This window comes from Eurosta solidaginis, chromosome 1, assembly GCF_040869045.1.
Source record: "Eurosta solidaginis isolate ZX-2024a chromosome 1, ASM4086904v1, whole genome shotgun sequence".
In the NCBI taxonomy this organism is placed as follows: Eukaryota; Metazoa; Arthropoda; class Insecta; order Diptera; family Tephritidae; genus Eurosta; species Eurosta solidaginis.
Window position 1 is genome coordinate 6,387,978 of NC_090319.1, and position 15,754 is coordinate 6,403,731.

Here is a 15,754-nt window from a genome sequence, read left to right on the forward strand (position 1 = left end):
GTAGATATAGCTACGTTGAGAATAGTTGGGTAACAACGATAAAGCTCCGAATCATACTGATCTCAACTTTGGATAAATCCTCGGGAAGTCCAAGTGAGTCGCGACCGAAGTACTTTTGCCTAGCTCTGGGAAAAGTTGAGCAATCAAGCATAAAGTGATTTGGTGATTCCACCTCATCATCCGCCATACAGCTGCAGTAGGATGGAGCTTCCAGTATATTGAGACGTACCGCATGGATACCCATGGGGCAGTGCCCTGTCAGAACCCCAATGACCATTGATAGGTCAGCCTTAGTGAACCCAATTATTTCAGCAGACCTCCTGCCATCCATTTTCGGCCAGAAAGATCTTGCTACCCTGCAATACACGGTGTCCGCCCAACGTTTGCTGAGCTGACTCGAGGCCCAGCTATGGAGGAGCAATCCACAGGTGGCCAGCGGAATCCCGAAATCCCTAAAGCCATCTTCATCCGATTCAGTTGTACCGATGCGGGCTAAGAGATTCGCTTGACAGTTACCCGATATATCACTATGGCCCGTGACCCAGATAATCTTAATTGTAAAATAATTCTATGCAATCGCAAGTGAGATCAGGCACTCCCACTCGATCGCACTGTAGTTGAGCTCAAGGCCTTCATAGCGGCTTGGCTATCAGAGTAGATGTTATACTCCCTAACCGTAGTAGCACTGGGTGGCATTTCATCCACCGCATCCTTAATCGCAGCAACTTCCGCTTGGAATACACTGCAGTGATCAGCGAACTTAAACTTGCGGCTTACATTTAGCTCTTGATAAAAGACCCCCCACCAACCTTTCCGTCCAACTTCGACCCATCCGTGAATAAGTTAACAGGTCCCATGCCCCAGATAATTCCTATTCCTGGCTTCTCTCCCCGTGCAATGACTGGGGTGAAGGTTGTACAGGGAGCACTTATCGGCATACAATATTCCGTCCTGTCCGGGATAAAGTCGAAACTGGTAAGAAGGCTAGAGTGTCCGAAGTCAGAAAGCGCATAGCCCATATCACGAAGCCTGACTAACGATCGGGCCGCGGCCGCCTTTCTCGCAATATCTACTGGATATATGCTCAGCATGACATTCAGTGCCAAGGTAGGTGTTGTTCTGAGAGCACTATTTTTTTATAGCTAAATCTAAATCCCATCCCATAAACACAAAATATTACACATTTTGTTATAATGCGAAAGATGAAAGTTGGATTATTTCAAAAATATGTATCAACGGCTTAAAACATTTAGCGCGCCATAATCTCAAATCCTATCACCACCTATGCAAATTTCAGACATGAGTATGTTGACAGAGAGTGGCCTTAAGCTAATTTCAAAATGACTACAAAATGACGCTCAATTCTTGAGTGAGTTGTCTTCCACACGCACGACTTGGCTCATTTATGTGCGAAATCACGCAAAATTTCAGATGCCTTCAAGCAACAGATGTATGAATACCGTTATATAAGCAAACCCATACACATAGAAACCTACAAATTTATGCAAATAAATGTCAAATAAAAAAGTTTAAAAGGCGAACTTTAAAGGTAAGTTAAATGCGGAATATGCAAGGGAGTTAAATCCATTGGAGACTGCTGTCGGTGTATGAATGAAATTCTGAAAAGTTTAGCCTACGAAGTAAGTAATATGTTTAGTAAATAAATAACGAAATAAACACTTGACTTGAAGATGAATATAAAGTGCTTGTTAATATTTTAACGAATTTACTGCAAATCCTCTTTTTTGCAAACTTCTGCTAAGTTAGAATCACTCAACTGTTGAATAAATAACACCACTATTCAATAATGCAAAATGGTCTTTATTAAAGTACTTCACAATAAATAACTCTACTATTGCTCGACAGATAGCGTGCTTAATCAAAACTGACTCTCGCGTCTCTACTGTTGGTACTTTTATACTCTGTGATTTCCTCGTTGCATCTTCTAGGCGCTTCCAGAATTTACGTAGTTACTGCCATATAATTATAACTACAGATGCACGTGTATAGCTTCTGATATGCGCGTGTATTTGTGAGCGACACTTCCACAATTACAATTGCATACTTTTGGGAGCATCTGAGATAATATATCTGCATGTGTTTGTGCGTTGCTTCTCCGCTGCGTGTACGTATATATGTGTAGATATAACGATTGATTCGTTTATGTAGATACATAATGATTGATTTATGGATGTGCATACAAGTCAGTCTTAGCATCGGCTTAGAGATGACAGTACCCCTTATTGTTGCTAATATTCGTAACAATATAAATAAAAAGGAAAAGAAAAACTTCAAGCAAGGCAGCTAATCTGTGCTACTTCAAAATGGTTAAACAAAGAAATTCTACGTCACTAAGTGAATATTTCTACATCGAGAAAATTTTCTGAGAAGAATATGAAGAATAAAACATAAATTTTCCAGTAATTAATTAAATATATTTATTTTTTATTATTTTCCTTATTCTAAATACAAATTCAATTGGACCGCTTGTACTATTTAATGTAGAGCCAAATGTTTAAATTACATTTACAATTCACATTTAGCGCATCATAAAAATTAACAAGTCCTGAATAACATTTTTACTGTTTTTGAGTCAACATTTATTTATCTTTTCTTAGTGAATTATTTTTAGTAGCTTTGCCACAGATGGTTTTTTTTTTTTTTTTTAAATAAAGGTTTTTCGTAAATAGGAGGAAAATTTAACAAACAAAAAATATTTTTTAATAGTCTAATGATATAATATATTACTAGAAAAGAAAGAAATTAAATATCTTATATAACATCGCTAAACCCAGTGAATAAACAACGAAAAGCGTCGTATAGTGCAGTACTTTTAGCCTGTAATATTAGAAAAGAATACAAACAAATTATTCAAACTGAGTTCAAGTTGAAAAGAAATAGTTTCATGAAGTCATAAATATATAACGGTCATAAAATTTTCGTTCCGTAAATAGGATATGACCCGCCTTATTAGGGTTAAAGCGCTTAGCATTAACCCGTGGTAAGGCATGCCGGTCATGAGAGGACATTAAATCAACAATTCCGTACTCTGGTTGTACGCTGTACTTTGGATTTCGTACCTAGTCTAAAGCCCTACCAATTCAAAGACTAAAAAACAATCATCGAATGATATCTCTTTATTCTGATTATAAACACGACAAATGATTTAAGGACTATGATTTGGAACTTTTTACGGGAAGCCCCGCTGTTCGACGGGCTAATGTCCTCTTGAAGGCAAGGCCTGGCATCACCACCAGACAGGAATTACGATGGACGGGTCAAGGCAATAGCGGCGGAGAGGGAAACCGAATTGAAAGCCACCGTGTTTTTTTTTTATGGGAAAGAAGCTTCGCCGCCAAGGCAATTATTTCAATAAAGCATTGGTGTGATGGTAGCGTGCTCTGCCTACCACACCGAAGATTCTCGGTTCACGCTCCGGTCAAAGCAACATCAAAACTTTAGAAACAATTAAAAGAAAATGTGGAGTCGCGCCTCGGCAGTGTTTGGCAAGCACTCCGAGTGTATTTCTGCCTTGAAAATCTCTTAGTGAAAACTCATCTGCCTTGCAGATGCCGTTCGTAGTCGGCATAACACAAGTCCCTTCCTACCAATTTGTAGGAAAAATTAAAAAGAGCACGAGGCAAGTAGGAAGAAAAGCTCGGCCTAAAATCTTTTTGGAGGTTATCGCACCTTATAATTATGTATTTTATTAGTTTGCTCATTTTATGAGAAACTACAAAAGGCATGCGATGACACTCCCCTATAAGGTCCAAATATCGTCACGGATCATTATCATTAGGCAGCCAACATGCGCAACGCCTCTGTGCAGCAAAGAACGTGCATGCATTAACCTAAGGAAATTTTGCCATCGAGAAGCAGTTCGGGAAAAAATAGCGGATGTTTGCACCAAATAGGATAAATATAATAAGAGCCGTCACTCGTTATTTTTGAGGCATTTACTCGATGTAAACTGTGAGGTAGTCGCTACTTTTGTTTTATGAGGGACATTTTTGAATTGCCTTCCATTTATCCATGCGGGGTTGTCACTTCATGCAAGCGTGTTTTTAGGAAAGAGAATTAAATAATTAATTAAATACAGTCGGAAAAATAAACACAAATACCCCATGAAAATGTATAGAAGACATTTATAAACATCTCGCCCAAAAAAAAGTAGCGACTACCTCACAGTTTACATCGAGTAAATGCCTCAAAAATAACGAGTGGCGGCTCTTATTGTATTTATCCTCTTTGATTGCACCACTTTGCTTTAACGCCTGCCCACTGGGAGAAATGAAGGTACGATAAGGAGTGCTTCATTGCTAAAAAAACAACCAACAGGCCGACTTTGACAAATGGGTAAGGCTTTTTCAACTGAGCACCGTTTTCACCAAAGTCAATATTTTGCGATGATATTTGGTCAGCGCCGAGTCTTGTGGTCGAGAAGAACACTGTGTGAATTTTGTTGCAAAATTCTGCATGGTTTTTTTTTTAAATTGGCAATTAAATATGTTTGGACTGTTTTGGGAAATTAATTGTTTATCCGAAAGTAAGCGTCCAAATGGGACATTTTTTTAGGTAAAGATTCAAAAGACATTCAAGTTCAGGACAAAATTATTTTTTTTTTGCAAGACTTATTTTTGTTGTTGGTTTTCAATAAATTTTCTATAAACAATTGAATGTTTAAACAATTTCTCCGCCTTGCGGACGGAAATTTTAAAGAACAGCTTATGTAAAAACCATTTCTGGGATAATCTGCGAAAGAAATTGCTTCAGATCTGACATAGTTTGAAAACATTGCTTTATTTTACGACAGTTGTTGGACAACAGTGAAAAAAAATCTGAAAAATAAGCCGAACTACTGATGGCAGTACTCTTAATGTAATTGGCACTTGATGGAATTTTTTCTGGATCTGCTCTCGATGGTTTTGAGATCCATAGGATAGGATCAACAGTGGAATTTATTTACGTGACATAAAAAATAATTATAACCTTTGAACAGGGTATGACCAGTATTTCCATTAGGAGACGAATGTAATTTTCCGTTGTATAAATATTTTCTACACGCTCGACCCACGTATTGTCCGGCTAGTTCGCCAAATTTAACATTTTCATCACTTATTCGCACTAAATTTGTGTACACTGTATTATGGTTATTTTTTTGAAAAGGGTTCACCAGTGATTTGGATTCGGCATTTGGTTCACCAATATGCTTGTATTTAATATTAATGCAAACAGAATAATTATTAATAACTCTATTTTTATTTTTTTCCTTACTGAAAACAAAATTTTTAGTACTAAAGCTTTCGTTAAACAAAGCAATGTTTTCAAACAATGTCAGATCTGAAGCATTTTCTTTCGCAGATTATCCCAGAAATGGTTTTTACATAAGCTGTTCTTTAAAATTTCCGTCCGCAATGCAGAGAAATTGTTTAAATATTAAATTTTTTATAGAAAATTTATTGCAAACCAAAAAAAAAATAATTTTTGCAAAAAAAATAAATTTGCCCTATACTTGAATGTCTTTTGAATCTATACCTAAAAAATTTTCCCAGTTGGACGCTTACTTTCGGATAAACAATTAATTTCCCAAAACAGTCCAAAAATATTTAATTGCCAATTTAAAAAAAAAAACCATGCAGAATTTTACAACAAAATTCACACAGTGTTCTTCTCGACCACAAGACTCAGCGCTGACCAAATATCATCGCTAAATATTGAATTTGGTGAAAACGGTGCTCAGTTGAAAAATACGCATCAACACCTATACAAAATATGGTCAGAAGAGAGTCTCTGGATAGAAATTCACATCCACTCTGGCCAATCGCAAGAGAGATTTCACTACCTGAAATATTGTGTTCAACCTAATGCTTTGTGGGATAATTTTACCAGAAGATCCATACCACGATGGTACAATCAAGAAGCACAAATAATTCTCTGGGTAGGCATATGCTGCCGGAACTTAAGGAAGTAGGTAAATGATCTGTAAAAGATATCAGCATTTTCATCGTCCGCTCAAAATCGAACGAACGGAGTACCGACTAGTCCTACGATATCAACAACAATTGGCTCCAGAAGAAATGCGCATCAAAATGGCGCCCCGTGCGCTACTGGGGCTCGGATCTTTGGTATCCGAGCGGCACGGCAACCAACCAACCAACCACATCTTGTTATGAGGGTTGATGCTGACGCTCCGGTTCCGTGAGAATTGCCAACGACAATGCAAGTTTGAAAGCAGAGGAAGGGGGTGGAGGTCTCCCTAGAAGTGCCACGTGGAGAAAGACTTTATCTTCCAAATCGCGTTAGTGGCTAGCGCCAATCAAAATCATTATACTCTACCCTCAATTCCTTTTATAAACTTACCGCCCATGACGCTTTATCGATTCAGGCACACTTCGTGGATCATCCTTCACCACATATAAACGCAAACCAACCAAACTGACTCGAAACAATTCCTTCCAATCAAGATAGCGCATATCGAAACCGAAAATGTGTTTATCGGCACCTTGCAGTTTCGCTGATAATGCGCGCACATTATCGTTATCGAATTTGAAATCATTGGAACTGAAATATTCCATCACAGAACAGAATTTGTGTATTTTGCGATAAATTTGTAACATTCTGTAGAAATAAGAAGAAGAAGAAAAAGTGGTTATCTAAGCAATAATCATAATTATATTCCCATTTTCCATCATACCTTGGCTTCTTCCCAACAAGAATCATGGACAAATCCATAAACATGGCTGGCACTGTATGATATAGAAATGATAAAATCACAAACTGCCAACGCCAGGGCACAATTGTAAAGCGTGGATACCAAATTGATTTTCGCATTGGTATATTACAACCATATTCGAAACCATATTCCATATACTCCTTCCAAGTGACCATATTATCTGCATCGGGCACATAATTATAAATGGGTGGTGTGTCATAACTGCAATGGCAAATGTGAAAAAAAAATGTATATATAAAAATATATTACAATTGGCAATCAAGGAAAGTTCGCTTAGTTCCAATGTATGTAATAATATATGGAAGTATACCACAGCAGCGAACAGAAAAATAGCAGTGGCCTTGTTTATAAAATGCAAACAAATCTTAAAAACCATCGTAGGAGTGCGGATTCAAATCCCACTCCCGGGAGAAAAGGCTTTGAAAGAAATTTACAAAGTATAATCGAAACAGCTGTCGCCTTGTCCGTTCTGATGTCACGTTGTTTAAATATTTCCCAAATTATTAAATAAATCTTAAAGACGTTTTCGGAAAAATTAACATCTTCGAAGCTTTTCGAGTATGCAGTATTGTAGATCAATATTTTAGTCTCCCAAAGTACAAATTATAAATCTCTCTCTTATTGATTTTTGACAATAAGTGTTTTATATTTTCTTCCATACAAAGGACGCCAGCTTTGTTTTTTGTATGGAAGAAAATCTGAACCATCATTTGTTGGACTAAAATTGATTGGGCTACAATACTGGAAACTCAAAAAACTTTAGAAAACTCCATATAAAAAGTTCGAAATTTTCGTAAAATTTTCTAGAGTTTTTGAAGTTTGCCGAAAACAGTTTTGAGGTTCATTTCCATCTTTTCGCTACGGAATTCAAAAGTTGTTTCTTAAAATGTCGACATTAAAAAAGGATAAATTGATTTACGAAACTTGATAAAATCTTACACTACTATTTTTCTGTTCGTTACTGTACATATAATTTTTTTTATATAACTTACGTATTACGTGCTATATCCCACGCACTGGCCAACAACGCATTCACTGACAAATCTACTGGCACAATATTAGCTTTGTTATCCACTTTCCCGCTGAAAACGCGTAATACACCGGAACCAATACCGACTATAATGCCGCAGGGTCCATACATGTTATCGATCCAACCAGAAATTGGTTCCTTGTAGGTTGTTATAACTGTAAAGCAAAAAATAATAAAATCGATTCTTAAATAACATGCCTAATATTATTTATGGAGCATGCGTATATAGACACCTCTGTAAAATATCACTTTTTCTGTGTCGTCAGTTTGAAAACAGTTTATCTTAGGACTTGGATGATCAGTCTGAGTCCAGGCATTCTTGAACAAAATTCCGACAAAAGATGGCTGATGGAAAGAGGATAAATAAATAAGAGCCACCAGTCTGCTACGAGTGGCGAGTAACTCGTTGGAAATCAAAAAAATTGATGTCTAATGTTTTCTGTGAGGGACATTTTTAATTGTCACGCATTTATCCATGCCGTGTAGGCACCTTATGCAAATGTTATTTTTGGAAAGAGAATTATTTAATTAATTAAATAAAGTTTGAACAAGTAAGGAAGGCTAAGTTCAAAATAAGGGAAAATCACAATGTAGGAAAATGAACCTAGGGTAACCCTAGAATGTGTTTGTATGACATGTGTATCAAATGAAAGGCATTAATGAGGGCTTTAAAAGGGAGTGGCCCTTAGTTGTATATGTGAAGGCGTTTTCGCGATATCGAACAAAATGTGGACCAGGGTGACCCAGAACATTATATGTCGGGTACCCCTAATTTATTTATATATGTAATACCACGAACGGTATTCCTGCCAAGATTCAAAGCCCTTGATTTCGCCCTGCAGAACTTTTTCGTTTACTTATACTTAATATGGTAGGTGTAACACCCATTTTACAAAGTTTTTTTCTAAGCTTATATTTTGCGTCAATAAACCAATCCAATTACCATGTTTCATCCCTTTTTTCGTATTTGGTATAGAATTATGGCATTTTTTTAATTTTTCGTAACTTTCGATATCGAAAAAGTGGGTGTGGTCGTAGTCGTATTTCGTCCATTTTTTACACCAATACAAAGTGAGTTCAGGTAAGTACGAGAACTGAGTTTAGTAAAGATATATCGATTTTTGCTCAAGTTATCGTGTTAATGGCCGAGCGGAAGGACAGACGGACGACTGTGTAAAAAAACTGGGCGTGGCTTCTACCGATTTCGCCCTTTTTCACAGAAAACAGTTACCGTCCTAGGATCTAAGCCCCTACCATATTTTACAAGGAGTGGTAAATTTTTGTTCGACTTTTGGCATTAAAGTTCCTAGACAAATTAAATGAAAAAGGGCGGAGCCACGCCCATTTTGAAATTTTCTTTTATTTTTGTATTTTATTGCACAATATCATTACTGGAGTCGAATGTTTACATAATTTACTTATATACTGTGAAGATATTGAATTTTTTGTTAAAATTTGACTTTAAAAGTTTTTTTTTTTTAAAGTGGGTGTGGTCGTTCTCCGATTTTGCTAATTTTTATTAAGCATACATATAGTAATAGGAGTAACGTTTCTGCCAAATTTCATCATGATATCTTCAACGACTGCCAAATTACAGCTTGCAAAACTTTTAAATTACCTTCTTTTAAAAGTGGGCGGTGCGACGCCCTTTGTCCAAGATTTTACAAATTTTCTATTCTGCGTCATAAGGTCAACCTACGTACCAAGTTTCATCGCTTTATCCGTCTTTGGCAATGAATTATCGCATTTTTTCGGTTTTTCGAAATTTTCGATATCGAAAAAGTGGACGTGGTTATAGTCCGATATCGTTCATTTTTAATAGCGACCTGAGATGAGTGCCCAGGAATCTACATACCAAATTTCATCAAGATACCTCAAAATTTACTCAAGTTATCGTGTTAACGGACAGACGGACGGACATGGCTCAATCAAAATTTTTTTCGATACTGATGATTTTGATATATGGAAGTCTATATCAATCTCGATTCCTTTATACCTGTACAACCAACCGTTATCCAATCAAAGTTAATATACTCTGTGAGCTCTGCTCAACTGAGTATAAAAATTTACACAAATACCCCACAAAATGTATAGAAGACATTTATGCACATCTCGCCCAAATAAAACCTCCGGGTACCCTAACGAATAACATTACGCACATAATGCAAGCAGACGAAGTAACAACACCACACACAGCAAAGATGTACATAATACCGGCTATCTACTTATCAACTACGAGCGCAGTCAGCTAAAGACGATGCTAGCTAAAATGCACACATATATATATAACCGCAGCGATTATGAGCCACAAAAAACCGATAAGTAAATAAACAACTCATCCCTGGGAGAAAATAACGGCCCAGCAGCTGAGGGGTATATAATCGGCGAAATCTAGGAAATCACGTAATCAGTTCAATTTTAACACGTTGTAAGTAAAGAATGCGAGTAAATTAACCTCTCCAGCTCTACAGCCAGGGGCGGATTAAAAGAGGGGATAGCAGGGGCTATAGCCCCGGGTCCCAGCATCGGGAGATAAATAAATAATATCATATTACGTATTTGCGTACACATAATTTAATTTTGCACCTCAAAATTTATATACAATACTAATATGGAAAAGAATACACGCACTCGTTAAGAATAAGATAATATAAGCAAGCACGTTCAGAGTTTGGACTATAGTAAGTATATCATGACATATACTTGTTGTAATCTGAAACATCAGATGAATTGGAAATTAAGGCAACAAATTTGATAAAAGTTTGTTCGGCTGATTTGCAAATTGACTTATTATTAGAACTCAAACAGTTTATACCCCGCTTGAAACTACAGCCAAAAGGTTTCTTCTCTAATAGAACAGAAAAATTATATAAGGAATCAGAACAAATTCAGTGCCCTTTTCAAGTTCTTAATTGGATTGTAAATGTGAACATGATCGAAGTATTCCCAAATATCTACATCGCTTACAGGATTTCGGTTACGATTCCAATAGCAAACTGCGAATCTGAAAGGTCATTCTCGGTTTTAAAAAGAATAAAAAATATGTATCGATCAACTTTGTTAGATGAACGGTTGGCCGCATTGATGAGGTTAAGCATTGAAGTTGATGTACTTCGATCGATTGATTTTGATGATTTGATAAGTGACTTTGCCAGAGCAAAATCAAGAAAAAAATATTTTTAATTGTATAATAATTTATAGTTTTTAATATACAAGTACCAAAGAAAAAATATTTGCGAGAATAAATTATAAAAATAATTATAACAGTTTTTATTTATTTAAAAAAAAACATCATATTTTGCTCCCTTAAGTGGGCCCCATATTCATTTTAGTCCCGGGCCTCGTAAGTTTTTAATCCGCCCCTGTATACAGCCATTGCTGTGATAAATAAAGAGTATTTTGAACAACAAAATATTTGAGTTTATTTATTTGATAGCTCAATCATTTGAACAAAGACAAAGAATAATGAAGGACTCTTAAATTCGTCACAATATTATTCCACACGCGGCCGATGTACTTTTTATGGTGGTCAGATGATAATTTTGCTTTTCTCTGTTTATCACCCTAGATTAGCGAAATATTTGATACCTGGCACATTGACTACAATATCAACTGAAAGACATATCTAGGCTAGCTGAGTGTTCTACGAGTGGAATGCCAAGAATTACTCTTAAAGGCATATCGGTAAATGTTCACAGTTTTATATCTTAACTCAATGTTCGCTCATGAAACCAATTGTGCAAACAATTCTAGCAAGCCTCCGTTTGTTGGGTTATTTCTTCTCAAAGCCAACTTTAGCTAAACAGCAGTTGCGAAACCATTGAATTTTGCTGCCTAATGAAATTGCTGCATTGTCGTTGGAAATCACATTATGGTATTATGACCCTTTCGCAAGAGTTGATGGAAATTAGTGGAAATTTGAAGAGAATTTATACTGAGTAGCTATAGACAAATCAAAAATTTTAATCTGCTTAGTAAAGTCAAAGCTTAACTTGAGTAGGTACTTTGTTTATGGGCCGGTTGCACAAACTCTTGCCTTTTTCTATTGAAATTCATATAATTTCTTAGATGGCGCACGAGCAGGAAGAAGACTGGTCCTTGTACAAACCGAGAAGCATTTTCTGGCCGAGATTCACAATTAAAATTTAAAATTTATTTACTGAGCACAAACTTATAAACAGATTGCAGGTTCCATATGTGTGGTTATCTTGTCCAACTCAATTCAACGTTACAACATCATAGCAAATCCCGGATATTAAATACGTCTAAGCAACATGCAAGCGCACTCTCAACTCTTCACAAAGCGTAAACCCATTTAAGCTTTGCTTCGAGTGGTAGCTTTAACTTCCTACACGGATCGCTGCTGGTGCAAAATTAATTGTTTTTCAAACTTTTGGCAAACGTTTACTGTCTTCGCACAAAATCTCTTATCAAAATCGTACAAAGTTATTACTTTCAATTGGCCTATTTGCATATAAGGATTACCGCTTGTACTTGCCATTATTGCTTGGCACCTGAGTCAACCTGCTCTACCTGCTGGATTGTATGAACGACTTTGAGCTCACGCATAAGACTTTTGGCACTTTGGATAAGTGTTGTTTGGTGTTACAGAAATATTCTGACTACTAATATTGTTGTTGTTAGTTTCATAGGCGAAGTGCTATTGCTTTTGTTGTTATGTATTATTATTCTTGCTGCTTGCTGTTGTGACATAAATGTCAATTGCATTAAATAAACCTTACCAATGCCTGGCCGAAATATCGTCACTGGCAATTTCTCTGCATAGTTTTGTACAATGTCCTCAGCTAAAACTTTGGTATATGTGTACGTGTTCGGATATCCTTTGATTATGGTCGCTGTCAACTCGTTTAGTGTGTGCTCGTCGAGGCATTCACCTAACTTGCAGGCATTCTCACCAGTAATGGAACTATGATAGAAACGCTCTTGTATATAACGGTGATTGCAATGGGCAAAAGCAGTTGAAACGTGCACGACTGCCTGGGTCGTTGAGTAACGTTGGTGGTGATGTGGAGGTGTAACCGAAATCGGAGGCGGCGGCGTCGGCAACAGCAACAAAAACATGAAATGAAAGAAATTGAATTGAAATGAAGGTGAAATAGACATACATACGTGTACATATGTATGATGCATGGAGCAGCAAAACTGTAAACATAAACATAAATTGCTTGCGATACAGTCAAACCAACACACGCGTTAAAGAACCCTGCAGTCAAATTAAGTAGTTCCAATCTACCTCATACCTAGTTAGTCCTGGATGCCAAAGTCTTGTTTGCTGTTGATTTGTAGGGTCACTCAAAGTAAGAAAAATAATAGATCTAAGATGCTTAAAAAAAGTGTTAGCTTAAAAATATCAATTGAAAGTTTTGATAAGCCCCAAAATATCACAATTTTGTAAACATGATAAAAACTTGTGTTCGACTTCTACAATACTGCACAAATCATACCAGTTAGTACGGCAGATTTAACCACCGTATACTGACCCGGTTTGTTTTGGACCAAGAATTAGCTAAACGAACAAAAACAATAACTACATGAAAAATATCAAAATCAAAAATTTTTTAATTGGACGTATACAATATTTGGGTAGAAGCATCGTCAGAGCGTAGCAGTATACCGCGCATGGATGCCAAAACTTAGAGTTAGCTCTAAGCACTAATTGGATTTTTGAAGAGGCACTTAAATAATAAATTGAAGCCTTTTGCTTTTGTTCTTACTGTTCGTTTTGTAAAAATTGACATGTTTCATTTATTTTGAATATCGACTGCTACACGGAACAGCACCATATCTAGAATGTCGCTTTGAAAACGCTTCTGAAAATCCCTCATTTCATAATTTGTTTGAACAACGACACAGCTCAGAAAACGGCCTAACTCAGAATTTGTTAAAAAATGTTTATCTGAGCATAGCTTCAATACATTTTGATGTAAAATAGGTCTTTTATGAAAATAGTTCCAAGGTAGAGCATTCATTGACAGAATCCTAAGACAAGATGATTTTGAAACAAATTCTGAGACAGGGTGCCATTGATAGATATTCTGAGAGAGGAAACTGACATCCGAGATAAGGTGATATTCCACTCAGTCGCCTGTTTACATTACAGTTAAGAAGAAATGAAAGTAAAACCATTGCTTAAAGAATTATGTTTGCTTGGGTTCCTTAGAACAAAGAAGCCACTCACAATAATAAGGAATAACAGAAAAGATTTACTCACGGAAGACTTGGTGTAAAGTTAAGCCTCGATGAATAGACAGTGGCAAATTTGCGATATGTCAGTTGTCCGATTACTGACAGACCAAAATGAGTAAAAGCTTTCAGGTTTGGTTTGATCTTCGAAGTAGTTCAATTTGAGACAAATAAACTTATTATAACTGATACATTACCCAACAAGTTAAGCATGGGTAGTGACATAGCTCAGCCTGGATTGGAAAGAAATTAGAAAACGTCCGCCCTTAAATTTAAACTTTTAGACTTGTTTTTAAAACGAAACTTTGTTTTCTGTAACTTGGTTCGTTGATATCAGATCTTTGAAATCGTTGTGGTTTTGAAAAGCTCTACATTTACGTGAAAGTAAAAGGATTTTTTGTTTGGGTTGGAAAACGAAACTGTGACAAAACTTCAGAGCTGGATATATTAGACATTAGAAGACAGTATAGAACTGCTTAAGAGCAAAATAATCTTATTGATATTCCAAGAAGTTTTAAAATTCAGAATTGAAATAGTTTTCTGTACGTCCGCGACACTCTCAACATAATCTTCAATAATTCACTGACCAAATTATTTTTCTATGTTCAGACGCATTATACATTTAACCATCAGTTTTGTCTGGGCGTAGATGCATTGGCAGAGGAGAAATTAAAATCGCTTACAAATAACGTGTCAAACACGCCAACACAAGCATACATGTACAAGCAAAGGTGCAACACATTTATACCTAACTGCACTTATTCACATGCTTTTTTTGAAGACAGAAACTGGCTCCTCCCCTAACGAAGAATCTCCTCATCGCCACGAGAAGACTAGTAGTAGTACCGTTTTTTGTTCTTGAAATTTTGATTAATTTCGTAGATCCGGTCTTGATCTAATATAATAATCGAGTCAGTCAAATTTGGCTTAGGGGCCTGAATACAAATACAAGAACCCTATCAGACCAGCCAAACAATTTACACCTTAAAGTCGAACTATCTTTTTTCTCATCTCTCGTTTTCTCTCTTCCTGCAATTTATTCTTTTGTTTTCTCCTACACCTCCTTTTTCTCTCTTGATAAATATCCTTATTTCTTATACTCTACCCTTTTTTCCCAGCCTTCATGTCCTTTACCCTTCTACTCCATCTACCTTTCCAACCATCCATCTACTTTTCCAAAGTTTTCTACATACTGCCTCTGTTAACCTACACTGGAATTTTCATAAATATCGGTTGAGGACCTTTAAGGTGCTTTAACGAGCTCCTTCATATCATGGCTGTTGCTACAATAGATCCCGAAGCTGGGTATATCATAAATCATTTCACCTTTAATAGAACTCTCTTATGCATTTCCTTGAAACTACCTCAGAATATTACAAAACTGTCAACGCACACACACTTAGATATTGTAATACATACGTACACCACGTATCCATACAAACACCACGTATCCATACAAACAAGTATCCATAGCGCGATTATGGTCAAATTTACCTTCAAGTGGACAATCTCTTTGGCCAACTGCAATATCTCTTTTGTGCCATTCACATTTATGGCTATTGCCATTTTCAATTTCTCATCGAAACGCACCGTCGCCGCCCCATGGATAACAATGTTTACATTCTCCTTGATTAGCTCACGTTCTGTTTGCGTGATACCCAATGCGGGCAGCGAGCAATCACCGCTGATGATGGAGATTTTCTGTCGATACTTGGGATTGCATTTTTTCAATTTCTCAAACACCTTAAGTTAGAACATAAGAAAGATAAAAAATAAACGCAAACGAG

General features: G+C 36.5%; 1 protein-coding gene across 6 annotated transcripts in view; it reads right to left on the reverse strand.

Annotated features, from left to right (window-relative positions):
- Positions 1 to 2,409: 2,409 nt before the first annotated feature.
- Positions 2,410 to 15,754, reverse strand: part of wat (waterproof) — a 177,028-nt gene continuing 163,683 nt past the window's right edge. For all 6 annotated transcript variants that reach the window (XM_067778381.1, XM_067778377.1, XM_067778376.1 and 3 more), the window contains 6 exons: positions 15,462 to 15,710; positions 12,506 to 12,761; positions 7,726 to 7,918; positions 6,695 to 6,934; positions 6,361 to 6,618; positions 2,410 to 2,838 (listed from right to left, as the gene is read on the reverse strand). In XM_067778381.1, the coding sequence (XP_067634482.1) occupies positions 2,748 to 2,838; positions 6,361 to 6,618; positions 6,695 to 6,934; positions 7,726 to 7,918; positions 12,506 to 12,761; positions 15,462 to 15,710 (1,287 nt within the window). In that variant the 3' untranslated portion in view covers positions 2,410 to 2,747. The remainder of the gene's footprint in view (positions 2,839 to 6,360; positions 6,619 to 6,694; positions 6,935 to 7,725; positions 7,919 to 12,505; positions 12,762 to 15,461; positions 15,711 to 15,754) is intronic.